Here is a 27,067-nt window from a genome sequence, read left to right on the forward strand (position 1 = left end):
ACATTGGTATACCTCAAAAAAATTTTGCAAAGTGCGTTTAGAACCTTCTGCCCCAAATAACGTCAAACGGGAGTTAATTGGGAAAAGAAACTAGAGTTGCTTATTATAATGTTAATAACGTTTTGCCCCACGCCGAGAAAAAAGGAAGACCTATCTTTACAGGAACATGTTCATGTAAGCTTGAACATTAAACGGCTCAGTACTACTAAGTTCAAATTTAAAAAAGCCCGAGCTGTATTATGGTCGCGATTAATACAAATTCTCACTAATCTGTGTTCCTCAGTCGACAATCATCTTTATTATTAACAGATCTTTGACTCGATAATCGTTTAAACCCATCCTTTCCCCAAAATAGCCTTTAAAGTCCTGTTACATGCATTCAGACCCTTGGCTACTTGTGAGTCTCTGATAACCTTCTTCCGAGGGCTACCTATTCCGAGGCAAGTATCGAAAACTTTTAAGGGTCTTTGGTTGCTTGTTACCACGTTTCTTCAAACACTTCATTGGAATCACGAAAATTGTAGGTATTCCTCTTTGGGAGACTGCATCCTAGAAGCCACTCACGGGGACATGCTAATAAACGGCAAGTGCTACTTACGAATAATATTCATGGCAAAAAAAGTATTTTTCGTTTCATTAATTGTATAATTCTTGGGAAGAGAATTACGTTCTTAACGATTGTGCGTATAGTAACTGTGAGAGTAAAAATCAAGAGTACTTTCTGTTATAACTACTTCTTCATGCGTTAGAAATTAAAGTTATTACATTTTGCGTCAGTATTACATTTTGCGGCGATTCTTATTTCATTCTGCGTTAGTATTACAATTTGGGGCGATTATTACATTTTGCGGCGTAACAAGGGAGCCCTGGTACTAGGGTTATCCTAACACTCACACATTTTTGTTCTTCTTTTACTGCTTACAAGGCAGGTTTATGGGGTTACTCTGGCGCTAGGGTAACCATCCTGAGTGCTAGGGTTACCCTAGCAAGAGGGTAAAACGCTCTGCTAAGGATAACTCGCCTACCCGGGACAACTTTCCTCCGTCATGCGTGACCAGTAATCTTGACAATTTGAACGGAGTTATCCAATTTCTGAGCTAAATTATAAACATCTTAATAATATTTAACGTGTTTTCCATAGAGAACTTCAAGTTTTCTTTCAAACCTTGGACGTACGTTACAAAGAATGTTTATTTTAGTCTTATATGTGGTCACGCGTGACGAAATACGCCAGTAAAGCTGGTAAAATTAACCCCCCTACCAGGGAAATTTTGCTTGTAAAGAGGGGCTACTCTTTAACCGATTTGCTAGGGTAACCCTCAGGAGTGCTCAGTGGAGTCGATATTCAAAAAAGCCGTTCCTCAGGCATCGTGATGCTGGCTGGGAAGTATGGCATCTTAGATAAAAATTGGCTGGGAATTAGTTAAGAATAATAGCTTGCTGGCGATTTTTTCTACCCAAATTATTTTTGGCTGGGACTCGACACACAACGCCCACTTCCTGGCTCACACACTCTTTTTTTATCGCTTTGCTGCCAAAAACTTCATGCAGTTTACGCCCAGTACAACGCCGATCATATGACGTGCGGATGACATCTGAAACTGTTTAAATGAAAACTCTTCTACGCTCCCCTATTCAATATCTGACAACTGGCTGTCAATCAGTACAAAATCAACTGTTTCATTCACTTTGCGCATAGACCAGTACGTCCAGAGAGAGAAAGCGGGGGAAATTTTGAGCTGGCTGTCCAGACTGGAATGCTTTAAAGCTATTTCTTCCTCGTTGGGAATCGTGGTACCAACCAACATTCACTGGTTTCTCACGCGCCTGCGCATGTGATAACGGAGATCAAGGGATGGACTAGTCGTTGATGGACGAATTTTTCCGAGTTATTTATTTCAAGTTTTCAATTCACAGCGTACCCTAAGAGACAGATGCCATGAATGTATCTATGTGTATAGTATAGTTTTATCAGTACTCCATGCTCCCAGAGCCTACTGCAGGTTGTTCAGTTGGAATTGGCCGGCAGCGATTCCAGGCTAAAGTTGTGGTTCCCCATCGCCACTTTTTAACCGTCTGGCAGGACAGACCGTCTTTGCAGAAGCATTTTGTAAAACCCTGAAAATTGTAAAAGTCAGCCTAGTTGTTGACTAAATGCGGGGTTTTAATAACCTCCCGGGCTCCTATCAGTCTCTTAAGTGGTTTAAGGTTTAAAAACAAACTTGTGAACTATCCTTGTCGTTATGATTGTCGGAAGGAATCAGTTTTGTTCACAACTCTGAAAAACGAAGATGCGGTTAAAGGTTTTTACTGTTGTTACTAACTCTTTTTAAAACAATTTTGGTGTGACGCAAAAAGAGCAATACAAAACAACCAAACATCTGATTGTACAATGCCCTACTCTAAACGAATGACTGCTTGGCTACCTGAATCATGAAGCAGACTGACATTTCTAAGCCTGAAAGGGTCAGTAAAGATTTAAATGAAAACAAGCGTTTATCAAATCACGTACAACGAAGTTACAGGACTGATTGAGTCCTCTTTTACGTGCACAGAAGCCGAAGTAGTTTGGATTGAGACAACAGCGATCTGGACCACAGTCTGAATCCTTGGTACAGCTCTGTGAACAAAGCCAAAAAAGAAAAATATTAATCTCATCTTAATCATTCCATGACTAGTCAGCTTATAGACTACTTGCCTCAGGTGCTCAAAGGGTAGATAGTTCATGCAATCCTTTGGACGGATAACGCTACCTTATAATCTAATGCATAACGCAATCTTTCCCCCTGGTTCTTACTCACTGAATGGCGATTTGTCCGGTAGAAAGAGCGACCAAACCGGCATTTGAGCAATCGGGACCAGGTTCTCCAAACCCGGAATAACAAAGACTCGCAGCACATGTTCCATCTACATATTAACGTGATAAACTAGTAATAACCAAAGGTTACGGAGTGTGGGCGACAACGATCGGCGGTCCACACGCCTTTGCTCCAGCGCTGTGAGTTGCGTCCGGTTTTGACAGCTGGTCAAAACAGGCGTGATCAGATTACGAGGCGTAGAAGGCCGATACGCTTGTGATCAAATTGCGATTTGGACATTCCATTCATCCTGAGGGGAAGTCCAAACGAAATGCTGGCTACATACATGCGGCGCATGCGTAATAAAAACCTGGAGATTAGGATTATGGGTTCCTCTTGTCGCCCGTAATTAGGGAACTTAAGATGGAGACGTTTTCGGGGCGACGGCGACTGGACTGGCAGTGAAAGCCTGGAACTAAGGCAGCCGTCACTTCCCGTCAAAAATAGAACATTAACATCCCAGTGAACTCAGAAGGACGGCGCCTTTAATTAGAAGAATACCGAAGAGGAAAATATGGCTTCACATAAAGAATTAAGAGAATAAATACTTGCTATGCAGACAACATGTATCGGATGAAGAGCTTCTCGTTTTGTGGGAAAATTATGAGTCCAAAAATCCCGATTTTCCTTGGGACAGTTATGATCCGTTCACGCTAAAAAACATGTGGGATGCAGCTGAGTTCAAGGCAGAATTTCGTGTTGAAAAACAAAATGATCTCCACAGGCTTGCCGAAGCCTTGCAAATTACAGGAACATTAAAATGCTACCAAGGAACCGTATTCTTAGCTTGGTATTGAAATAATTCCCGGGAAATACTCGCATGCAACAACAACAACAACGGCAACAACTTTATTTCAGTATTCCCACGTCGAGTTAGTACATGGTATTACCTACTATTCTATATAATTTTCAATGCGTTTCATTTATACGATATTCTAACGAAAAGAGCGAACTAAAAACACACAATTGAAATATCGGAGTTCATATTTTTTGTCTGGATACTTTTATTTGGCTCGTAGGAAAATTTTGTCCATGTTAAGCTCACTTACGGTTGGCTGTTTGCCAAGTTGGATCTTGACCCTGTGACATGAAAACATAGAAACATTCAAAGATGTAAGTTTAGATAACAGAGCTTGGAAATCGAGCTTGAAATGTGCCTCAAAGAAAACAAGGACAATTTAAGAACGATAATCTGCAAAATGTTGGTTGCTAAACGCAACAAACCTGATTGAAATGAAAGTTAAATACTCACGTTTTCGCCACAACGCCAAACAGACCAGTTTCACGTCGCCGAGGGGACCACGACGGTAAGGTGGTGAGTACGAGCATGCGCAATATCCAACAAATGATGATGTCACGTCCGGTTGAAGTTGCCGTCGCCCCGAAAACGTCTCTATCTTAAGTTCCCTATTAATGACATGATGCTGTCAGGAGTCCATGACCTGCAGTTAGGCACTTCTTTGTAGTCGTTTTACGGCGTTTTCACCGAGCAGTTTATTTTTAGAAACGAATTAATTGAATTCGCCGTCCTTGCCTTATTAACGTAGTTTATTGATCGATGAACCTTTCATTAGCTTATTGTCGAAAGTCAAATTAGTAATTATTAATTTAGACTGCAAAACAGTCGGTTTTTTTCTCAAAATCAGTAAAGAAATCGGTAAAGCGTGGCGTAAGAGTCTTGCACGCGCGTAGCGCGCAGCGCGTCTCTCCCCAGTCTCGCTCTCTGTTTTCAGCCTCGTCCCAGACCTTTTGTTTGACTACTCGCGCGTACTTGAATACGCAAAAATACGGACTGTTTTGCAGTCTATTATTAATTCCAAGAGTTTTTTTTTTACCCCGCTGAGCTTTGTGTGTGAAGTGAGTAGAAGGGAAGTGATCGAGGCAGTTGACTGGCAATTGTAACTAGATACTCTCACTATCCGTTGCATACTGCGCACTATAACTGAGCGGTACTGCAGATTATTCCGAACGGTATTGGGAAAAAAAAAAGGATTTTAAGAGTCTGCCTTATAATATCAATTACTATTTGGTTTCTGATTCGAGGGCAACCCAGTATTCTGCGTACACGGCTGGACAAAGGCAACGAAATAAACGCCTAAATCTTGTTTATTTTTACAGTTTGCCTCATCACAAACAGACAATCAACAGCCTGTTTTGTTGATTTTGTGGCAAGATCAGATCGTCGCAAGATCGTAACAATGTGTGTGTGTTTCAAGTTTTGAACGCTTTAGGAATCAGGCGCCAGCCTGAATCAACAGCATATCAAGTAGGGTTTATATTCCTGTTAGTCGGGTTTATTAAAAGAAACGCCTGAGGCGCTAACAGCTAAGCTAATACAACCGAGATTTGAGGAGAGAAAATGAATTAAAATTCTCGTATCAAGCAAGGTCCATTTATATCGTCAAGCAAATTTATCTCTGGATACTGTCTAGCCCTATAAGGAAAATTGAATAGGAAAGAATTCACCACAGGTTATTTAGCATGCAATTAAAAAATGAGGCTGAGTAGGATATGGAGAATTATGCAGATCGACGTGGGTGTTTAATATTTTGAATGAACAAAAATGGAGTTTATTAGTTGATTTTACCCAGAAATAAAGATTAGTAAAGACTAAACAGTAATTAGGTTGTTAGAATTCTGCGATAAGAAACTCTTTTTCGTTCTTTTATACATATTGCGCGGGAAAGTTGGTGTAACCGCCTGATTCGAGCAAGACGCAGTTTTCCATTGCTGAGCACCGGCCTCTCAAGATTTATTATTCAATAATTGAGTTCAGTTTTTAGTGAGTACGTTTTATTTGTTCGTTGAAGCAAAGGTAGATGAATAGGGAAAATCGTTCTGGTCGACTGGGTAAAATTGCTGAAGAGGAGTGAGGCTGAAAAATTATCATGATATCTTGAAGGACCATGCAGGAACATCCCGTTTCCTTAAATCCTATTCAGTATACTCAGTATATACCAGGTATAACTCTCCTTCAACATGTAGTTTTAAAGTTACCAACTCATATTTTTCCGGTATTGGTTTCACGTTAGCTCATCCCTGGTCATTAACACACCTCCACAAAATTAACTTTTAATTCGCATCATTCTTTGGCGTTGAACCCATTCTTGAATGGATCAACACTTGAGTTCGCACACATTCCAGTTATTTTACAATTTCTTAATTCACCACAGGAAATAGATTCAATTCAAAAAACCTTTACTTAAGCACAATATTTGCCTTGAGGATATAGTATTATTTCTTACCTCATAAAAAAATCGCTTTTCCTTCAAGTGTTCCTCCGTGATTTTGAACCCAAAAGTAGCAGCCGTAAGGCTGAAAAGAAAAAGCAGCAGTGCTACCTTCATTTTACTTTTGCTTTCGTGAGCGAACAACGACATACGACGCAGTCTCTCGACACAGGACAAAGAAAAACGTTGAACCTTTCAGACATTTAGACCCAGCAGTGTAAATGTTGACATTCAGCAGCTAATGAGAAAAACGAAAATTAATATATATTATCAAGTAAATCATGCGTACAGCATGATATCATGTCATTTATATGGGACTGAAAATAAATGAGTAAGACAAATGTCAAGAATTTAAAATCATGCAATTAAGGGATGGATAAAATATTGACCTATACCAGGGGTGAAAAAAACCTGTTTTTTTCCCTTAAGGCCAATAAGGTCAAACTGACCCAACTTGTCAGGTGAACTGCAGTTTTGAGTGTAACTATGCAACTGAAGGTGGCAAATTCAACTCCAAAATTATCTTGTAAAAGGAAAACTTACTTACTGCAAACAGTAGCGGATAAAATCTCTCCCTTCTAGTTGAGGCAGTTTTTAAAACATTAGTATCAGAGGAACTTATTTCATGAAGAATGTTTTACTTTTTTCTGATTTTCTTCGATGGAATCTGCCACTGACCATGATTACTCGAACGGATTCTTTTTTTAGTTTTCTTTTTTTAAAATTTTTTTAATAAACTAGAAAAATCTTTACAAAGAAACTTAAAACGGATGTCGATGAAAATTTGTCAAGTAGATCAGAATCAAATGAACATTATTGAACACCGGAGAGTTGTTAACTATGTGGAATGGACTTACGAGGCACTGATGACCTGAGCTCTATCACATAAGAAGCAAGGATTGAAACTAAAACGGTAAAAAAGGCAAATAGAAATTATCAATGCAAAAATTACAAGTGCAAATGTTAAAAAACTGCAGCGGGCTGCGTAACGTTAAGAAACTATTTTAAGAACCCTGAAAAAAGGGAATTGCGCTGAGCACAAATCAAAAAAGGAATTGAACAACTTAAAATCGTAGGAATGGTAAGCCCATCATGGGGCGTTTGATTATGCAAAAAGACTAACGGAACGACTAACGGAAGATACGCTAATGAGGGGGCAAAAATGTCGACATAAAAAATAAACTCCTGCCTCTCATGGACAACTTTTCACACTATCAAGAAGAGTGGCACAAAAAGTTTAACCTTTCCGTTAAGAGGCTAACCACTTTCAAGATCTTCACAGTGCAGCTTCACTTCGTTACAGAAACTGCTCCAACATCATCGTTCTTTTGTGTGAACAATATGGTTTTTGACACCGGCGCAAGAGCTATCCGGCAAGGTATCCAGTATAGCGAAAACACTAGCAGCATTGTCATAAACTTCGTGCTTTAATACTATACGAGTCTCCTCATTATGCATGGTTTGTCTCTAAAAGCCCGGTTTTACACGACAATAGTTTTGGACGCGGCACCGTTAAAAGTGGGGGTGAACTTCATGAAATAACGGCAATAAATGCAAAATTAAATAGACAGGCATGTTAGCTATTAATGTTCACGCAAATATGAAACTTGTCCCTTTACTTGGGGACAATGTTTACCAAAGCACTGAGTGAAGAATTTTTCTAAGTATATTTTTTTATTCATCTATTTTAAAGAGAAATTTTGCTCTAATCCAGCTACGCAAGCCAGTACACTTCTTCAATCCAAATCTCCAGAGCCTGCAGGCTGTTCAGTTGGGATTGGCCGGCAGCGATTCCAGGCTAAAGTTGTGGTTCCCCATCGCCACTTCTTTACTGTCTGGCAGGACAGACCGTCTTTGCAGAAGCATCTTGTAAAACCCTGAAAATAGTATCAGCGAGTTTATTTTGAAAAAGGAAATGATCCTCGCATTTCCACTTTTATATCTTTATCCGCAGTCCAAAATATGAGTCATTTCATATATTTCCATTCAGCGAGTTTATTGTTAACCATTTAAGGTGGCCTTGAGAAGCGATACCGTAAAATTCTGAAAATAAGCCCCGGGGCTTATATTTTTCGAAGGCCCTTTTTGAGGAGCTTATTTTGGAGGGGCTTATCTACGGAGGGAAATTTGCGTTTCAAAATCGATTGGGCTAGCCTTATAGTTGGAAGGAAATTTACCGTTTTTGCTTTGTTTTTCTTTGTATTTGAGGGCAATTTCCAAGTACAAGTCCCCCGGGGGGGCTTATATTTGGAGGGGCTTATACATGGAGGGGCATATTCTCGGAATTTTACGGTATTTACTTTGGCCTGAGAAAAGCTAGACGTGTTTAATCTATCATTGTGATATGGACCTCTTGCTCAGACCTTCATCTTCAAAAAAAAAGAACGTTTTATTTTACTGTTCATTACAGCGGTGATTATATTGGCGTGAACACCTAAAATATGTCTGGAATGTTTATGTTGCAACCAATCACAGGGGAAATCTTCACACCACAGAAACCACAGGCAACGAACGGTTTCCGATCGGTCATGGAACAAATTATTTTCGTTTTGTTTAAGGATACAAACTGCCTTATTAGGAATTTAAAACACCGCTGTTCCCCAAGATCAGTGCCGAGGACCGCATCCAGTACATCGTTCGATTTTAGAAAGAAAAGTGTTAGAAGCCAACGCGACGCGACGGCGACCAGTTTCCATGTAACGACATATCACATGAAGACAATAAAAAATGAACAATCGTGATGTTTTCGTTTCTGATAGCACAATCCTTGCTAATATTTTTTTGTAGAACAAGGGGATTCGATTTGTGTGAACTAACGATTGAACCTTCGAACTACTATCTACTCCCTACGATCAGGCGTAACCACCGATTTCGATCGTTACAAAAAGTTTGAAAACTCGCGCGCCAAACCGTCGCGTGCGTAGGCCCGGCACATCGGCTTTGTAATTTACTTCAAAATCGCTCAAACCTGTATTCTTCGCTATTATAGCAAATACTGTAAACAAATAGGAAGGAAAAGCAATTGTTTACTTGTAAAAAGACTGAATGTTAAAACAAAATGAAAATAATTTGTTCCGTGACAGATAGGAAACCGTTCGTTGCCTGTGGTTTCTGTGGTGTGATGATCTCGTCTGTGATTGGTTACATCACAATAAACATTCCAGACATATTTTAGGTGTTCACGCCAATATGATCACCGCTGTAATACCAGAAAATTGTGATGGTGTGTTCATATAAAGCAATTAAACGTCTTCGTAGAACGCCGCACTTAAGTCATGCCTTTCCACAGATCCTCAATATTTGCTTGCTCAGGTTATTTCATGCCCCAGTGTGATCTTCTTCAGTTCTTAAAAGGCGGGGGAAAGAGGTCGAAGGGGAAGATCTATAGCAGCCTAGGACTCCCAATCTACGCTTTTACAATTTGCATACCACAAGGTTGCACGAGTCATCTATCCCTGGTTTTGACGTACAGAATCCAAAGTAGTTAGGATTGAGACAACAGCGGCCCTCTCCGCAATCTGAATCCTTAGTACATTTCTGAAAAAGGAAACTGACAACTGCATTCGGGCTTTTAGCAATCATCATTATTTCCAATAGGTAATTAATAAACAGAATAAAAATATACCATATATTATAGGCACGTAACCTTGTGCTAATTGGCTACTGGGAGCGCCTAGCTAGCTCCTATAAAAGCGGAATTTCCGTTGAATTACAACCTGTATAGTGTAATTATAGCAAGTAACTCTCTTAAAACAGTGCGGTAATGATTTTGTCACATCTTCGAGAAAGTAACCGATTGGTCCTACCATAGAATGACATAAATTGATAACCACTATTCATTCTCTTCCAAGAGTGATCAGTAACCTTTATTTCACTTATTCTTCCATTAGTTTAACACCTTTTTCGGAGACACTTAGGCTGCTAATCGGGGCGGGATAGGACAGTGAATTATTCGGGCGGAATATGGCTGCAGGCAGATTTGACAAGAAAAGAAAGTTAAAAAGGGTCTTCTTCTCTTTAAACAATTTTACGAGTATAGGTTGTGTCGAATTTTTTTTCGCAATACTCTCCTAAAGAAACCTTCCCATCGAAGTTTGCAAAACAGTCGCGGTCATCGATGAATAGATTAAACCTGCGTTATTATGGAGAATATCTCTGTTAAAGACATAAGAATAAAGAGATTTTTCATAAAATTTATGTTCAGCCGGACAGTTTGATTCAGTTGAAGGACATTCTTGCATACAAGAATTTTCGTTGAGCAGATTTTTTCTCGATTTCTTAAAAAATAAGGCCGTAATTAACGTATTGCATTTGAAAACAAGGAATGACCAAGCTTGGCTTGAACAAAAGGATCTTTACACTATATTTTTCTTACATGTTATATTTCAGGCACAATTTTTCAAGCTAATTTTGTTCCAATGTTTGAGATGAATATTTGATTTTTAATCTCTACAAAGGTTACCTGTGGCCAAAACCATCTCTTCTCTCGCAGGCTTTGTTCATCTGGCAGTCTATGGGTAAATGTGACGACCAATAGGCCAAGTAGAAAAAACGAGGCAAACAGCTTCATTTTTGCCGTCAGAGCGGAACTATTCTTGTGTTAGTGTCTCACGTTTATGCTTATTAAAGCGTGATTACCCAACAATTTCCATGTTCATCGCTGTTGACATGCTTGGAACAAAGTTAAACATTTCAGCTCTGGCTTTGATGAGGCGTATCATGATCGCGTTTGCAAACAACTCTCTTAACAATGAAAATAATAGCTGACAGTGAAAGTGTGATATTTCAGCTTTATTATTTTTATCTGTTTATTATGAACAAGAGCAGATTTCCTTTTATTAAAAACTAAGCTAAGTTGGAAATGATGCAAAATAATGTTACGTCAATGACGACTACTTTGAGACAACGCTTTAATTTTGCTTTTTGTCATTTTCACGTCTTCATACTAGAACCCACGCACAGAAATGATAAAATACAAAAACCAAAATCCTTTCTAGCTGTTTCAACACTTTCGTATCATTTCTGTTGTACTTTATAAATCCAGTTTACTTTTTAAAGTTAATGATTTAAAACAAAGGAGTACAATAACTGCAACAGGGACCAAAATACTCCTGATTTATAATTGAGTTCCATTATAATTTGCTATGAAAAACTGCGGCCTCAGGAAACACCTTTGTCCTTTACTTCAGTTTCGTTTACTTAAATCAATCTGAAAAGTAACTGATTAAGAAAATGACAAAAACTACAGAGACAAAAGAAGGTTCAAAAGGACAATATGCTTGCTCAAAGAATCCAAGAAGGAAGCTAAGCGTCAGTGAAGCGTATTTTTAATTCAGCTGGTAACTGTTTCAATATGTATTATTCTGACTATTTCTTTTCAAGAGAAAACTTATTCTGCATTTTCAATGATAACGCATTATGTAGAAAAAACAACAACAACAACAACAACAGGAAAAAACACTTAACTCAGTGCTTTGTTTATTTGAAGTACATGTACAGTAAGGTCTACATTAACTGGACACCCATGGATTGCGGGCATGTCAGCTAGATAAAGGGGAAAAAAGGGCAAAGGTTCGTTCATGCACGTCTGATTAGTACAGGATATCCGCTTAATTTTGGCTCTTCTTAATATAAGTTATATTTCATTTCATTGTTATGAATATTGTCATTCAGTCAAACTAAGCGGCACCCCAGCAGCAAACATCCCAAATGACCTAGGGATAGTATAATGTCCTTTCACGACATTACGACAGACTGAGTCCCTTCTCAAATGAGGGCAATGTGCAGATCTCAGTTTGGTCTTAAAACCTGCAGGGAACGTGTGGCGGTGATACGAGGGGAGAAGGGGGTGGTTGGGGGTTCTTCAGTCTAGCACTACCAATGCATTCTTAGCCTCACCTATCCCGGCATTATTCAGAAGTTCAAACAATTCAAGAATTTTGTGCTGTTTGTATCTCACTCGTTCCTGATATTCCCCTGGTATATAATTATCTATTCCGTCGTCGCGTGTCAACTTTCTTGCGAGTAGCCTCAGCCACAAGTTGAGACAAGTTGCTCGGCAACTTTTTGGCACCTTTTGCTATTTGGAGCACCTTTCTGGCACCTTTTGACATTTGGAGCAACTTTTGATTTTCAGAGCAACTCGATTAAATTTTATTAGCAACTTATAGGATTTACAAAGACTCTAATACTGCTTGAGACTAGAAAGAAAATTTCAGTGTTTTGATGTTATATCATAACATTTAACAACGGGGAAATTCAATTGGAAGCGCCACCTACACCACCTTTTTAGTGGACTACCCGCCGTTTGAGGTCAATTCGGAAATAGAACCACGTTTTTCAAAATGGCGACTAACACCTGACTTCTCCACCTTGAATAAAAACGATCCAATCAGAACAGGAGAATGCACGTCCGCAATGAAACCCAAAGAAAAAAAAATCTTGGTCTGAGAACGTTCTGTCAACGTTCTATTGTAGGAAAACAAATGACATTACAAGCTTGTTGAACATTTAAAAGTTACCTGCTGTGGATTGGATGCTCTTTAAAAGCGAAGAGCGAAGAAGGCGGCACTTCACCAGCGGCAGTGAGGCAAAAAAGTGGATGTCATTTTTCTCAAAAATGGCTTTCATTATGATGTTACATTAGGAGCAACTTCTGAGCAGCTTTTTAAAAAAGCGGAGCAATTTCGGGCAACTTTTAAGAGAATTTGGAACAACTTGTGGCTGAGGCTACTTGCTCGGTCGAAAAATGAGGGAATACTCGTTGTCTGCGTAATAAGGATAAAACTTAAGAGACTTTATTTTGGAGTGTGACACAAAGAACGATGAATAGAATACTAAAAAGATAGATTTCCCCTTCTTTTCCCCTAATGCATGCGTTGCCCCATAGTTCTCAAGTCAACAAGAAACGCATTAAGAGAAGAAAATGCATCTAAAAATGTACACGGGGGCTTTACCTGGCTGCTAGCTCTTCAAATGAACGCTTTGCCTGGCGCAAGGAAAAATTGATATAAACCGGTATAAATGACGCAAATTACACCTCCTTTCTTGACAGAGGTGGCCGCATAATAACTTAGATTCTTGAAACTAACCGGGTTTGATTCGCGGGCCGTCAAGTCTATAAAGGCATCTGCTGAAGCTCAATATTGTGAGGACTTGTTAAAGAGTCCGAAAAAAGAGGGTATGTAATTTTGATAAAAAGAATTGACACTGTCAACTATTTTTCAAATAAGTTTTTTATTGGCTAGTGCCGCTTTAATAGTCAGTCGATCATATATCTCCAGAGCCTGGTTCCTCTGTAGGAATTGGACGACAGCGATGATAGACGTTAAGGGATCCTATCTGATAGACAGGCTGACATGACAAACCGGATTTGCAGCCGCATTTATGAAGACCCTAGACATAAAAATATATATGAGTCAGTGATGACCAATCCCTGTTATAAGAAGCAAGGAGCAAGGACGAAAATAATAACAACAACAAACTAATCTCAAATTTCAGCGTCGATAACCGGATTGACAAAACGGCGAGAGGAACCGACGAGCCAGGGCATTGGTTCCCTTCTGAAATCACTTCTTTGACCAAAACAAAAGTTTACTTATCAGTAATAAACAGATGTAATTCCTCTATGCCCTCACTTGTGTTTAATAACCCAATTGTGTACTTGGTGTCCATGAAGCACGTCCTTCAATATTCATTTTATAGCGCTTTATCAAAAAGGTGGGAAACAACGTAGCCCAGCCTGCCGCCGTCATATGTGGGTTCAGTTTACGTGAGTTTGATGTTGGTTCTCTCCTTTGCTCCGAGACGTTTTTTCTTCGGGTACTCCGGTTTCTCCCTCTCCTCAAAAACCAACATTTCCAAATTCAATTTGGTCTGGAATGGTATAGACGAAGAACCACTTTGTGGGTTTGCTATCTCTAAATCGTCCATCATTGCTCTATTTTATTTATTTAATTGATAACGCAAAAGTTGGAACATACACCTGTCATTCATAGAAAATACCAATTATAGGTATTCTCTTTAAAATACTTATCAATTTCCTGCCCGATAACATAATTTTCACTTACAACAAAGTTACAAGATTGGTCCAGGCCTCTCTTGTCATGACAAGTCTCAAATACACTGCAGCAGCGCTCCGCACCACAATCCGAATCCACCTGACATTGCTGTAATATAGTGAAATAAAATGGATTCGTTCTTTTCGCTTATCCTAAACTTACAAAAAGTTCAATTTTTTTCGCTGTTACTATAAAATACTAAGCGTACTGTAATCACAAAAAAATACCATTTTATATTACAGTGGAACCCCGCCTTACGACCACCCCGTTTTCACGACTACCTCGTTATTACGTCCATATTCTTTCAACCCACTGAGCCATTTTATTATTTTGAAGACCCCGTTCAAGCGACCACAGGATGTTATGGCCCCACAGTGGCCGCGTTAACGGGGTTCCACTGCAGTTTGATACTTACTCCAAATAAAAATCGCTTTTCTCTGTTGCGATTATCAGCGATCTTGTTGGCAAATGTGGCAGATATGAGTCCAAAGAGTAATAGAAGGCCCAATTTCTTCATCATTGTTCTCCAGATTAAGCTTGTATTTTACGACGAGATAAGAAATAAATTGGTTTGGAATCAGTGATCATGTTATATATTTAGCAGAAAATTGTGTAACGTATAAATTGAATTATTCAGCTGTAAAGGTATTGACTCAGTAACAAAAGCAAAATAAGGTCCGCTTTTGTAAGCAACTCAGCAAAAATGTCCTTTTCCATGGAAACTGGTCCTTACATTGGATTAAACCAAAGGTGTATTTGCTTTGAGTATTCAAGTTTTTCACATTCATGTTTATCACTGGAAGAACATTTATATGAGACGGTGGACAGCAGAAAGCTCACAAACAAATCGACCTACTTTTCTTACTTATAGACAATAAAAGAGTGAAACCCTCTGAACTTTTTTCCAGAGCACCACTGATGTATGAGAATTTTTAGGGATATAGATGACTTGAAGAATAAACTGGATACAGGTCCTGTACATTAAATTCAGTGGTAGTTAAAGATGAAAATACTATCCGACAGCAACCGAGCTTACTTTAGGGAACGAGGTGTAAATCAGCTGACATTTGTTTCAATATTTTTTGTCTTATTTCTTTTCACGTCGCAAATCTAATTTACTCTGAGAAGAACACCTGATTGAAACGTCACAAACCTCTTTTTAATCAATACGTTTTGGTCAACATTGAACAAAGGTATTCAGTGTGCGCAAAATAATAAAAAAAGAACCATTGTACCTCCGTACTAGGTTTTAGGGCTAGTATCCGATTCTCAGTTTAAACATTTCACGAATTTTTTCAGTTGCCTTTTTGTCGCTTATTACTTATTCCAGTTGCTCTTACTGAAAGTTCCTTCCGCGGTGAAGGCCAATTCTTGGAGATCCAGCCGCCAGCCAAGGACAGCTTATCGGGCGGACAGGCTGTTTATGGGAGTAATCATTAGAGAAAAAGCTTACTCGAAAAGCATAATGCTTGAGGTTTTAAACTCATCTTTTTAGCCGTTTATCTGCCATTAAAGTATTTAATCAAATAGCAAGTCTCGAAAAGCTGTTCTTCCGTCTTTCAGGGTAGCGAATACCTTATGAAAACAGACATTGTTTTTTCAAGATTTGATGTATTATATGGGTGTCTTTTTTTTCTTCTTAATACTTATAGACGACGATTTTAATCGGCTGCACTCATTTAATGATAACATTTTCGCCCATTTCTTCTTGCCTCATCTTCACGATCGTCATCACAGAGTGCATTCAGGAATACAAATTTTCTTCGCATGTCAAATACATAATGAACCAGGCAAACAAAAATTAAGGCAATAATCAAACAGTACTTTCCTGAATTCTCGACAAATTTTATCTTCTAGTATAGGAGAACGACTTTTTGTAAAGAGGAAGGACAGACTGGTGAGTAGAAATAGACGCTAAATCAACAAGAACCACATATTACTGCGAACTGCTGGCGCCTGTATAATGGTGATAAGGGTTCGGCGCTTTTTTCGTTTCCAATTAAAAACGTTATGGTCTTTGATAAGAGATTATTCGTTTATTTAGTGCTAGTTCTTATCGCCACTAACACAAGCGATGGAGGGAGCAAAAGTATCGAACCTAATTCCTTTTATCTCAAGAAAAATTCGCGAATCTCTATTCATCACTCTTTTGGATAGGGACACTCAATTCAAGCTCTTCAAAATAGATGTAACTTATTTAATAAATTTCCTAATCTTGGCAAATAATTACGCCACGTAGGGCAACAATTTAAACTACAAATTTTGTTTTCTTTGTAAAATAATTATTGCGTCTAGCTTTTTTTTAAATTTTTCTTTGTTGTCCACTTCACCTCTTGCCAGGATTAGCTTAAGCTAACTGCAGGTTACGTGAAATATATTTTTTTCCTTTTCAGTCTGCTTTAATACATTACTTTTTAGCTTGTTAACTCAGTTGTTGTTGTTGTTGCTGTCGTTTCTTAGCTCTAAACGTGTTAGGATGATTAATAATTGTAATAGTACTGGGTAGCCGGTCTAGTCTAATCAAGATTGTGATTAAATAAAAATTACGATTACTTCAAGCGCGTGTATTATTGCAGGCAAAATCAGGGCTTATTATAGCCAATCAGGTGAGAGTATTTTGCTATATAGTTTTGTTTCTTATTTTAAATCTGATATATTCAATTGAAACACGGTTCGGCTAAAAGAAGAGTATTTGGCCATCGCTTAGGTTCTAGTGAATACCCACCCACCTAGCCCATTTACACTAACATAGTATGACTGAGCAAAAGCGAATGTTTTACGACTACAATATCCTTTTGACTATCGTGTGCATAATTGCCATCTATCCGTCTGATAACAAATTTAACGCCCAGAATAGTATGTGTCCTTTTTCAACGCAAAAGGGTACAAAGCCTTAATAAGTATCATTTGCGGCCGTAAGGCTTAGTGCGCCTTTTACGCTTTGCTTTGGGTCGTTCATTAAGGCAGCAAAAACATACACGGCTTAGTAGTTACCAATCTGATCATGTTTACCTTTCTAGTTGCCGTTATGCGGCAAAGTAAAAATGGCGCTTAAAACTTTTTATGAAAAGTGGATTTCACATTCTTGTTGACTAAAGAAAACCTCAATCTCTTTTTAACTTGCTTTTAACTTTACTTTAAATTCTTTATTAAAATTTTTGCAATTCATGTCACATTAAACGTTAGTATCATTTGCAGCCTCATTTGTACAGCGATAAAACTTCTCAGAGTTTCCAAAATCCCTGTATAACTTGCAGACCAGTTCAGGAGCACAATCACACGTTGACTGCAAAACAAGAGAAAAGATTATCCATTTTCCTTTGCTAACTTTACTGTTGCCTTTTTCCTCACATGCAGTAAAATCAATACTACAATATTGTTTGTTCAGCTTTTATTGAACGTGATAGTGGAGCTCCACGCGCAAAGCAAGCAGCTAAGCACCATGGGTAATAAAAACTGGTAACCTACCAATGGGAAACATTTTCCGCGCCGTGAAGGGGCAATTTCACTCTGCAGGGAAGATCGGTCGTACAAAAAGAATCTGTCGCGCGTGGGCAAGAGTCATTATCCAAGGGAAAATATGGTTAGTGTAACAGCAGCTTATTTAACTTGAATGTTGTTTGGAGTAAACATTTCTATGTGTTTCCTTGCAAATGAATGGTCAGCTTTTTTCGCTAGCTCCCCTTTTAGGCTAGGCTCATTTTGTCACTTTTGTTTGTTAAGGCTCAAATAGTTGTCAGGTTTTTAGGTATTGTGGCAGTTCTCACTTGAGAATCCTCCAATAAAATTCAAACCAATAACTGCTAATAAACTGGACACAAAACAAAATGCAGATTTTGACGGAAGTGAGTTGCCTGCTGAGGACCTGATTTGAAACATGTGATCATTCATGTTGCTAAAATCACTGATTGTTGGCGATGATGTGGGTGACATACCTTGATTGAACAGGGCTGGTTCTTCTTAGGTTTTGCGTAACAAAAGCTCAGGAGCCTGTCTATGTTACAGCATTCATCCTCTTGGCAATCCGCATGGGAATTACACATCTAAAAGACAATTCTGTGTAAAATAATCATACCTTTTTCCCCGCCCATTCTTATTCGGCTTCGGCCATGATTTTTGATCAAACAAATTACATGGTTAACATAGTTATTGGAAAAGTGTCTTATCAGTGCATAACTATGATTCATTCGTTTTGACTATCAGAAGCTGTCACGCTTCTTGGCGTAGTGTTGTTGCAGTAAGAAAACTTCAAACAAAAAGGCGATTTAAACCTCGCATTGCGAATTCGTCAACTGAGTGTTTCATAGCAACTAAAGCATTTATAAGAAAAGGTCTCAAAGTAGAAAACAATTCTAAGGACTAAGGTGTTCAGACTAAAATCAAGTGAAGCATTTGAAAGCGCGATGGTCAGTGTCACACCGCTTTAGAACTATACAGCAAGAAACACTCACATATAATGCTTGCCACAAGTAATTTAAGAATTGCTATCTGTCTGTTAAAACGAAGCGACCAGAGGCAAAAAGTCGAACCCAGTTAATACGAACGGGATTGGGATTGGCATTGTGAAAGTCTTCTCACGTAAACTATGTCTCTATGATGACAAAGAGTGTGTTGGAGTCAGCCATATCACTCTGCTGATTATGATCATTTACGAACTTTAAGCGACTTCAAAGCCAAATTTGTACTGGTAGTCTCCAGATTGACTGCTTTATTTGTTCGCAACAAGAATTCAACTGGTCGAATTGAAAGAACATAACCTTTGGTCGTCCTTTGTCGTAATAACAGCCGGGTAGTCGGATTAACCATGACGTGACCGACGTTGCTCGGGCTAGGAAAAAGGTAGTCTTAATAAGTAGGTATTCGTCCCCACAGGGTGGTCCGGCGTATGATGGTGTACCTATCGTAATTGATTAAGGAAATTTCACAGCAGAAAAGAAAATGGCAGACATTGATCTGTTGCGCTTCGCTCTGTTGCAGATTTCTCGGATCCCACAGAGATTTGGTTTCCAATTTCGAATGTGGCTATTCCTGGTTGCATTAATACTATGCCGAGCGCACTTGCACAAAGTGCGCGTTGATTTTAATGATGGGACATGCACATACTTACTGAACAAAGAAAATACCTACCTGAAGTTGGGCAAAGCTGTTATCTTCTTCATAATTCATAAGTCCCTCATCCATAGTATCCAGAAGCACTCGGCCTCTTGCTAAGATAAAGTATGCCAGGAGGGAAAACAGAATTTGCTTCATCTTCTGTCTCTTTTGTACATCAACCCGGACTAAATCCAGCAGGTGCATTAAAGCACCTATAAATGTTAGTAGTTTTATTATAATGCTGCCTTCGGTTTAAATATGCCTCCCAAAAACTAAATATTTATCGTTCTTGGTGTCCAATTAAGAACATTCGACTTTCAACTGATTTGTTAAGAGACAGACTAGTAAAGATTTCGAAACAGTAATGCTTTAAGATTATAATATTATATCATTCCGTTTGATTAGTTAGTTTTTCATAGGACAGACTCATTGGTGTGCTTTTCATTCTTTATGATTAAGAAAATTATTTGTTTGTAAAGCGATAGGAGATTACAAACAGATTTCACCATATATCAATGCCACTTAGTTAAGCCTTCAATGTTTTTTTAAAAAAATTTTCTAAATTCCCCTTTTAATTCAAATACCTGAACTTCAGCATGGAAACTGAACTTTGCAATTGCCAAAGGAATGATTAAGACAATAATCGCAAAATTTTGAAATTTCATGTTTCTCGGATGTCAAAATGATTATTTGTTTGATACAAAAAATTTACATGTTAGATTAGTGCTATTTATATTAGTCAGCTCACAAAGAACCCAACTTAAAATTGTGTTTGTTAAAGGAAAACACTGAGGTCACCATATTTCCTGTGACACATGGTAAAATGATGATTGCATATTGCGCACCTGCAGCAAATATTAAACACTTAAGTATTACTGGCCCCCTAGGGAAATAGTCAATTTTGTTTCCAGAGAATCTCAAAAGCATTGAGATTCGAGGGAAACAAAGTTAACTGTTTCCCGAGGGACCAGTCTTTAAGAGATTTGTTTTACAGCTGGAAATTCATTAAACCTCGCTGTAACGTTGTCTAGTCCCTAGGCCTTATTATTCCGCGCGGCCAATTTATTTTCGGGTCACGTGGTCCAGACTAAGACCTAGACAAAAAGCCTCAAAAGTGAGGCAAAAGTGAGACATCCTGTGCTGTGGGTTACAAGACCAAAGTTTAGCATTTCAAGGTTAAAAATAGTCAGTCAGCCAGTTAGTGTTACGTGATTTGCTTTTAATGATTTATGGGTTTCTAAATAAAATTTTTCGAGAAATAATTTCTCTGTCTGTATTTGTATGTTCTTTCATTGAAAGATGTACACGAAATAAATCATATAAGAACTATGGAAATGAAATCAATTGAAGAAGGATCCTCGCAGTTGTGAACTCAATTTATGCAATTGCGTAAAAAGCCTGAAAAAAAATTCAGGAGCTTCAACGGGATTTGAACCTGTAACCTGGTGATACCTGTGCGATACTCTAACCAACTGAGCTATGAGGCCACTGATGTCGGAAGCTGGTCAATGATGTGTTTATATGTTGTCACGGAGTTTTGTGTTACTTTTCGCGCGTGACATTTTTTGACCTTAGATGTAGCCGATCACGTTTCGTACACGTGATCATGTGACACTTTGAACGGAGTAGTTTTGCGATTTAGAGAATTGTAATTTTGTTGAAGGCACGTGTATCGGTTTAGAAGCCCGTTACTTTTGTGGAACCCTATCGTTTTTGGCAAGTGTATCGGAATAGAAGCCCGTTACTGTAGAGATCTATTGGTTTCGAATAAAATCTATCACATTTGGTCCCAAGAGCCGGATTTGGAGTCAGAACTAGCTGAATTATGCCTGGAAAACTAGCGAAGAACCTGAAAATACGTGCGGCGCATCGCTTACACGCAAGGAAAATTCTTTCATCAGTCGATGAACTTCTCATGGATTACGATGGGTCTGATACCACTAAAGACAAGATAAAACGGATAACTATTACGCTCAATGAAAAATTAGCGACCTTAAAGGCCTTGGACGAATCGATTTTGGCCGCAATCGACGAAGGAAATTTAGAACCGGAGATAGAGGAATCTGAAGAGTTTCGCGCGCGAATTCATGGCGCCCTTGTCAAGTTGCAGAAATGTGAAAATTCTCATGGCAAACAAGAATCGCCTCAAGGAAGTCAAGGTGGGTCTGTTCCATCTAGTTCTAGTAACGGTGCGAAGCTACCAAAATCACACATAAAAAGATTTGCTGGCGACCCAAAAAACTGGCAAACATTTTGGGATTCGTTCTCGTCTGCGGTACATAAGAACGTTTCGCTAACCAACGTTGACAAGTTTAATTATCTGCGAAGTCTATTAGATGGCCCAGCTCTAAATTCTATCACTGGATTACCATTACAGTCAAACCAAGTCAAGCGTACCCCCCAAGATTCTATCAGTGAATTGATTATTTGAAAAATGAATCCGTTAGTCGTTCCCGTAACTGGTGTCAAATTCAAAGTGGCATTTCTGCATGCGTAATGAGCAGTGAATATTTTACGAGAACTTCTCTGTATTTGGTCAGATTGGAAATCTTTGAATGGATTAAGCTTCTTAGAAGACATTTACATCAATTTCAGGAAAATGGAGCTGGTAGAAATTTCATAAATGCCTCGCGTGTGAATTCACGGCTCATTACACATACAAGAATGCAGAGATCAATCTGAAATCTACAACTAGCAAAGGATTCAACTTTTGAATAATAAATTCATTAATGGATTCTTGGGGGGTACGCTTGACCTGGTTTGACTGTAACTGAACTGAACTATAAGGAGGCTATTGAAATCTTAACCGATAGCTTTGGAAACAAGCAGATAATTATTAGCTCTCACATGGAGGCCTTACTCAAATTACAGCCTGTGAATGCCATGTCTAACGTTAAGGGAATCCGAGCTGTTCTCGATAATTTGGAAATTCAGGTTAGAGGTTTACAAGCACTGGGAATTGATTCTGCACAGTATGGAGCTCTTTTGATTCCTATATTCATGGAGAAGTTGCCCGAAGAATTGCGATTGATTGTCAGCAGGGAACATAAGGATAACTGGGAGCTAACTTCTGTAATAAAAGCTGTCAAAAATGAAGTGGAGGCCCGTGAAAGGTGTGGTATGAATACATCTGTGGAGAAAAAATCCCTATTAAAGAAATCGTTTAACCCTGGCAATGAATCAACTGCGACTGCATTGTTGAGCGGAAATCGTGGGGAGTTAAACTGTTTGTTTTGCAAAGGAAATCACCGAGCATCTGAGTGCCAAGTTGTAACAAATATTGATGAAAGAAGAGAAATTTTGAAGAAACAAGGGAGGTGTTTCAATTGCCTGCGCCGTGGGGGGCACCTAGCCCGTAACTGTGACACCAAAATTCAGTGCTTCAAGTGTAGTGGTCGTCACCATTTGGCAGTTTGTAATAGTACTATGGTAGACAGCAGTAATATTCCTGCTGGGGCAACAGCCTCACCTGCATTGCATATTGGTTCTGGGATGCATGTTTTCTTACAAACTGCTCAAGTAAATGTCTCAATCCCGGGGAAGGAACTCTCTCATAGTCTCACTGTACGTGCAATTTTTGATACTGGAGCCCAGCGATCGTATATCAACCAAAAGGTAGTAAATACCTTGAAATTGAAAACTGTCAGGACAGAGAGACTGAAAATTGCAACATTTGGGGATCAGAACCAAGAGCTGGAAGCTGTCAACCTGGTCGAACTTTTTTTTAACCAAATCAGGAACAGACTTTAAAACAACACTGAATGCATTTGCAGTCCCTCACATTTGTAATGATCTACAAGGTCAAGATTTGGAATGGGTTAAAGAAAGATATCCCAGCTTAAAAAACATTGAATTTGCTGATGTGTGCCCTGCCAGCAATACAATGCAGATTGATTTGTTGATTAGTTCAGATTATATCTGGGATTTCTTTGATGGCAAGTCAGTAAGGGAGGAGGAGTCAGGTCAGGGTGGACCTGTGGCTGTTTCTACCAAGTTTGGATGGGTGTTGTCGGGTCCGGTGGAAAATCTCCCGAGGGAGAAACTTTCAAGTATTCAGTTTTCGTCGACTCACGTGTTGAGGTCGGAGTCAAGGGTTGTTGATGATACGCTGCAAGGGGATTTGGATAGATTGTGGGATCTGGGTTCTGTCGGCATTCGAGATAAGGATACTGTTCTTGAAGCCTTTAAAAAGAATTTGAGTTTTGAAGATGGCAAGTACCTGGTCCATCTACCTTGGAAGGAGCAACATGGGCTGTTGCCAGATAATTTTGAGAACTGTGTGGCAAGATTGAGCTTGCAGCTTAAACGTCTTAGAAAGGATCCAGAGATCTTGAAAGAATATGACTCCATCATACAAGATCAGTTGCAGAGTGGTATAATTGAGGAAGTAGACTGTGCCGAGCGTCCTGATGTTGGAAGGGTGCATTATTTGCCGCATCATGGGGTGGTACGCCGGGATGCCCTTACAACCAAACTTCGTGTTGTTTTTGATGCGTCGTCAAGGCCCAGCAGTGATAGTCCAAGTCTTAACGAATGTCTTTACTCAGGACCAGCCTTAACTCCAACAATCTTCAATGTTCTCCTCCGGTTTAGAGAGAAAAGAATTGCACTTGTAGGAGACATTGAAAAGGCCTTTCTCAATGTGGGAGTTGCTGAAGAAGATCGTGATGTCCTGCGATTCCTCTGGGTGGACAGTTTAGAATAAGAGAATCCCGGATTGATGTTATATAGGTTTTGTCGTGTGGTGTTTGGAGTCAATGCTAGCCCTTTTCTTTTGAATGCCACTTTGAAGTATCATATCAGTCAATATGAGGCTGACCCTGGTTTGGTTCAGAACTTGTTGAATTCATTTTATGTGGATGATTTGGTGACAGGAGAAAGGGGTGTTGAGGAGTGTCTGTCGCTTTATCAGAAGTCTAAGAAGTGCCTATTGGAAGGTGGATTTAACTTGCGAAAGTGGATTTCAAATTCACCTAAATTGCTTGAATTGATTTGTGAGGACCAAGTTGGAACTGTCGGAACTTGTGCTGTAATGGAGGATACAGAGTCTTATGCGAAAACTACTGTCAATCATTTGGAGAAGCTTGATATGAAGGATGAACACAAGGTACTTGGTGTCAATTGGAACTGTGTTACTGATGAGTTCATTTTTAAATTTGAAGCCTTACTGAGACTTTCAGAAGACTTGGAGCCGACCAGGAAAAACTTGTTAAAGGTTACTTCAAGTTTTTTTGACCCCCTTGGAGTACTCAGTCCAATACTGGTGGAAATGAAGATTTTGTTTTAGTCTCTTTGCCAAGAGAAGTTTGAATGGGATGCACCACTCCCGGAGTCTGCCCGGAAGCAGTGGAACAGGTGGCTTCAGGACTTGAGAGAGGTGCAGCAAGTGTTAGTACCGAGGTGTGTGTATGCTGGATTAGAGAAAGGGGTTACGTCGTATGTTATTCATGGGTTTGGGGACGCTTCAGAGAAGGCTTATTGTGCTGTTGTTTACTTGGTTCTTGAAGTGATTGGTGATTTTTTTCCAGTTTTGTTGTCATCCAAAACCAGAGTGGCACCCCTGACAAGGCAGTCTATCCCTAGACTCGAATTACTGTCTGGGGTCATCTTAGCAAGATTGGTGTCCTCAGTTAAAGAAGCCTTGGTGTCACAGATTACAATTGATAAGACACACTTGTGGCTAGACAGCAAGACTGCAATCTGCTGGATAAAGGGTTCGAAGGAGTGGAAGCAGTTTGTGCAAAATCGTGTGAATGAAATCTTGTCTTTAACCGAAGAGAGCATGTGGAACCATTGTCCTGGCATTGAGAACCCAGCGGACATAGGATCTCGTGGAGAAGGTGCGGCTAAGTTAAAGAGTAATGTGTTGTGGTGGAAGGGACCATCGTGGCTGTCGGAGCCCAAGAGAAACTGGCCCAGTTCTGAGGAATGTTCAGAAACAATTGCTGAAGAGTGCTGCATAGAGATGAAGAAAGGCCAAGCTATCGAAGCAGTTGGTGAAGCGGTATTGTTAACTACAAATGGAATACCCAATATGGACACTATTATTCCGATCACAGATTTTAGCTCCTGTAACAAGTTGTTTCAAATTACAGCTCTGGTGTTGCGCTTTGTGAAAAATTTGAAAATCAAGGCCAAGTTGCTAAAGGAAGGAACTGTTTACTTGGGAGAGGTTACTGCAGAAGAACTTGGAAATGCAGAAGTGAAGTGGTTAAGAAGTGTCCAGAAAGAATTGAAGTCCCAAGCAAATTACAGCCAGTTAGAGCGAGACTTTGGTTTGTACGAAGACAGTAGTGGAGTCTTAAGATGTAAGGGGAGAGTTGCTAATGCTGATGTACCACATGAGACGAAGTTCCCAGCCTTACTACCAAAGAATCATTATCTTTCAACTCTGTTGGTGAGAGATGCTCATGAAAGGGTGCATCACAATAGGGTAGAAACTACGCTAGCCCAGCTGAGAACCAGATTTTGGATTGTCAAGGGACGACAGTTTGTTAAAAGAACACTGGCTAGCTGTACAGTTTGTCGCAGATATGAAGGGCAGAGTTACAGAGTGCCTCCTCAAGGTGACCTACCCGAGTTTAGATTGAGCCAGAAACCTGCCTTTACTTATGTCGGAGTAGATTATGCTGGACCTTTGTACATTAAGGTGTCAGGACAGTCTGCGTTACACAAGGTCTATGTTCTCCTGTTTACTTGCTGTTCTGTGAGAGCAGTACATTTGGAGCTTGCTACGGACCTGTCAGTTGATGTATTCATCCGTTGCCTGAGGAGATTCGCAGCTAGAAGAGGTTTACCAGAACTGATTATCTCGGACAATGCCAAAACGTTTAAGGCTGCAGATAAAATTTTGAGCAAGTTATTTTCTTACCCAAGAGTCAAGAAATTCCTGGCCAGTAAAAGAATTGACTGGAGATTTAATGTGGACAGAGCGCCCTGGTGGGGTGGCTTTTTTGAGCGATTGATTCAGAATACAAAGAGATGTTTGCGGAAGACACTTAGGAACGCTAAGTTAAACTATGACGAATTGCACACTGTTCTCGTCGAGGTTGAGGGAACTCTCAACTCTAGACCCTTGACTTACGTATCGTCAGATGATCCGGAGGAACCATTGACACCAAGTCACTTGATGTATGGAAGACGAATATTATCACTGCCGGAGGTGACAGGAAATCGACAAGCCTCACTTGACCATACAGTGTCTTCGGAAGATCTCCCAAGAAGACGGAAGTACTTGGGATTGCTACTGGAACACTTCTGGAGGCGCTGGAGCAGAGAATATGTTACAGAGTTAAGGAACCTGCATCGGCAGAAATCCAGGCCTAGATCCAGTATTGCTGTATCTGAGGGAGATGTTGTTACCGTTTTCGAAGACAATCTGCCCCTTAGTCAGTGGAAACTTGGACGAGTGGAGCGTTTGATCCATGGTGCGGACGATCGCGTTAGAGCAGCTGTAGTCAAGGTTATCAGTAAGAGTGGTAGACCTGTTACTATGAAGAGGCCAGTGCAAAGGCTGTTTCCCCGAGAGATACCTATCGTGACTAATGATGAACAATCTCGGGAGGAGCAGATAATTGATGGCATCAGGCCACCCAGGCGTCTTGCCGCTCGGAATGCTGATTATATTCGGAGACTAGTTGACCAGTGATTCGACTGGTCAAGGGGGGAGTGTGTCACGGAGTTTTGTGTTACTTTTCGCGCGTGACATTTTTTGACCTTAGATGTAGCCGATCACGTTTCGTACACGTGATCATGTGACACTTTGAACGGAGTAGTTTTTCGATTTAGAGAATTGTAATTTTGTTGAAGGCACGTGTATCGGTTT

The 27,067-nt window shown here is 39.6% G+C and overlaps 4 protein-coding genes and 2 long non-coding RNA genes across 6 annotated transcripts in view; 3 read left to right on the plus strand and 3 right to left on the minus strand.

Moving 5' to 3' along the window:
- LOC140952008 (small ribosomal subunit protein eS7-like) overlaps positions 1 to 27,067 on the plus strand; it is a 149,688-nt gene that overhangs the window by 62,298 nt on the left and 60,323 nt on the right. The window lies entirely within an intron of this gene.
- LOC140952821 (uncharacterized) lies at positions 1,868 to 6,276 on the minus strand. Its single transcript, XR_012167399.1, has 3 exons — positions 6,104 to 6,276; positions 2,513 to 2,620; positions 1,868 to 2,118 (listed from the first exon to the last, which is right to left on the minus strand). It is a non-coding gene; the product is annotated as an uncharacterized lncRNA (long non-coding RNA).
- Positions 7,735 to 10,698, minus strand: LOC140953042 (uncharacterized). Its single transcript, XR_012167438.1, has 3 exons — positions 10,551 to 10,698; positions 9,518 to 9,625; positions 7,735 to 7,965 (listed from the first exon to the last, which is right to left on the minus strand). It is a non-coding gene; the product is annotated as an uncharacterized lncRNA (long non-coding RNA).
- LOC140952637 (uncharacterized) lies at positions 17,261 to 19,617 on the minus strand. Its single transcript, XM_073402071.1, has 3 exons — positions 19,276 to 19,617; positions 18,084 to 18,191; positions 17,261 to 17,434 (listed from the first exon to the last, which is right to left on the minus strand). The coding sequence occupies exons 1-3, from the start codon at positions 19,444 to 19,446 to the stop codon at positions 17,324 to 17,326; spliced, it is 390 nt and encodes a 129-aa protein (XP_073258172.1). The 5' UTR covers positions 19,447 to 19,617; the 3' UTR covers positions 17,261 to 17,323.
- LOC140953399 (uncharacterized) lies at positions 23,126 to 23,947 on the plus strand. Its single transcript, XM_073402881.1, has one exon. It carries the CDS (start codon positions 23,126 to 23,128, stop codon positions 23,945 to 23,947), a length of 822 nt encoding a protein of 273 aa, XP_073258982.1.
- LOC140953400 (uncharacterized) lies at positions 23,963 to 26,890 on the plus strand. Its single transcript, XM_073402882.1, has 2 exons — positions 23,963 to 24,349; positions 24,530 to 26,890. The coding sequence occupies exons 1-2, from the start codon at positions 23,963 to 23,965 to the stop codon at positions 26,888 to 26,890; spliced, it is 2,748 nt and encodes a 915-aa protein (XP_073258983.1).

The sequence above is a fragment of the Porites lutea genome, chromosome 11 (assembly GCF_958299795.1).
Source record: "Porites lutea chromosome 11, jaPorLute2.1, whole genome shotgun sequence".
Classification (NCBI taxonomy): domain Eukaryota; kingdom Metazoa; phylum Cnidaria; class Anthozoa; order Scleractinia; family Poritidae; genus Porites; species Porites lutea.

What these genes read in the sequence shown, in the direction of transcription:
- LOC140952637 (XM_073402071.1), bottom strand. Translation starts at nt 19,446, where the DNA reads ATGCACCTGCTGGATTTAGTCCGGGTTGATGTACAAAAGAGACAGAAG. An exon ending in ACAGCTTTGCCCAACTTCAG is followed by an intron (nt 18,192 to 19,275) that starts GTAGGTATTTTC and finishes ATTGTCTTTTAG; the next exon opens with ATGTGTAATTCCCATGCGGA. An exon ending in ACCAGCCCTGTTCAATCAAG is followed by an intron (nt 17,435 to 18,083) that starts GTATGTCACCCA and finishes CTTGTTTTGCAG; the next exon opens with TCAACGTGTGATTGTGCTCC.
- LOC140953399 (XM_073402881.1), top strand. Translation starts at nt 23,126, where the DNA reads ATGCAGATTGATTTGTTGATTAGTTCAGATTATATCTGGGATTTCTTT.
- LOC140953400 (XM_073402882.1), top strand. Translation starts at nt 23,963, where the DNA reads ATGTTATATAGGTTTTGTCGTGTGGTGTTTGGAGTCAATGCTAGCCCT. An exon ending in ATATGAAGGATGAACACAAG is followed by an intron (nt 24,350 to 24,529) that starts GTACTTGGTGTC and finishes ATTTTGTTTTAG; the next exon opens with TCTCTTTGCCAAGAGAAGTT.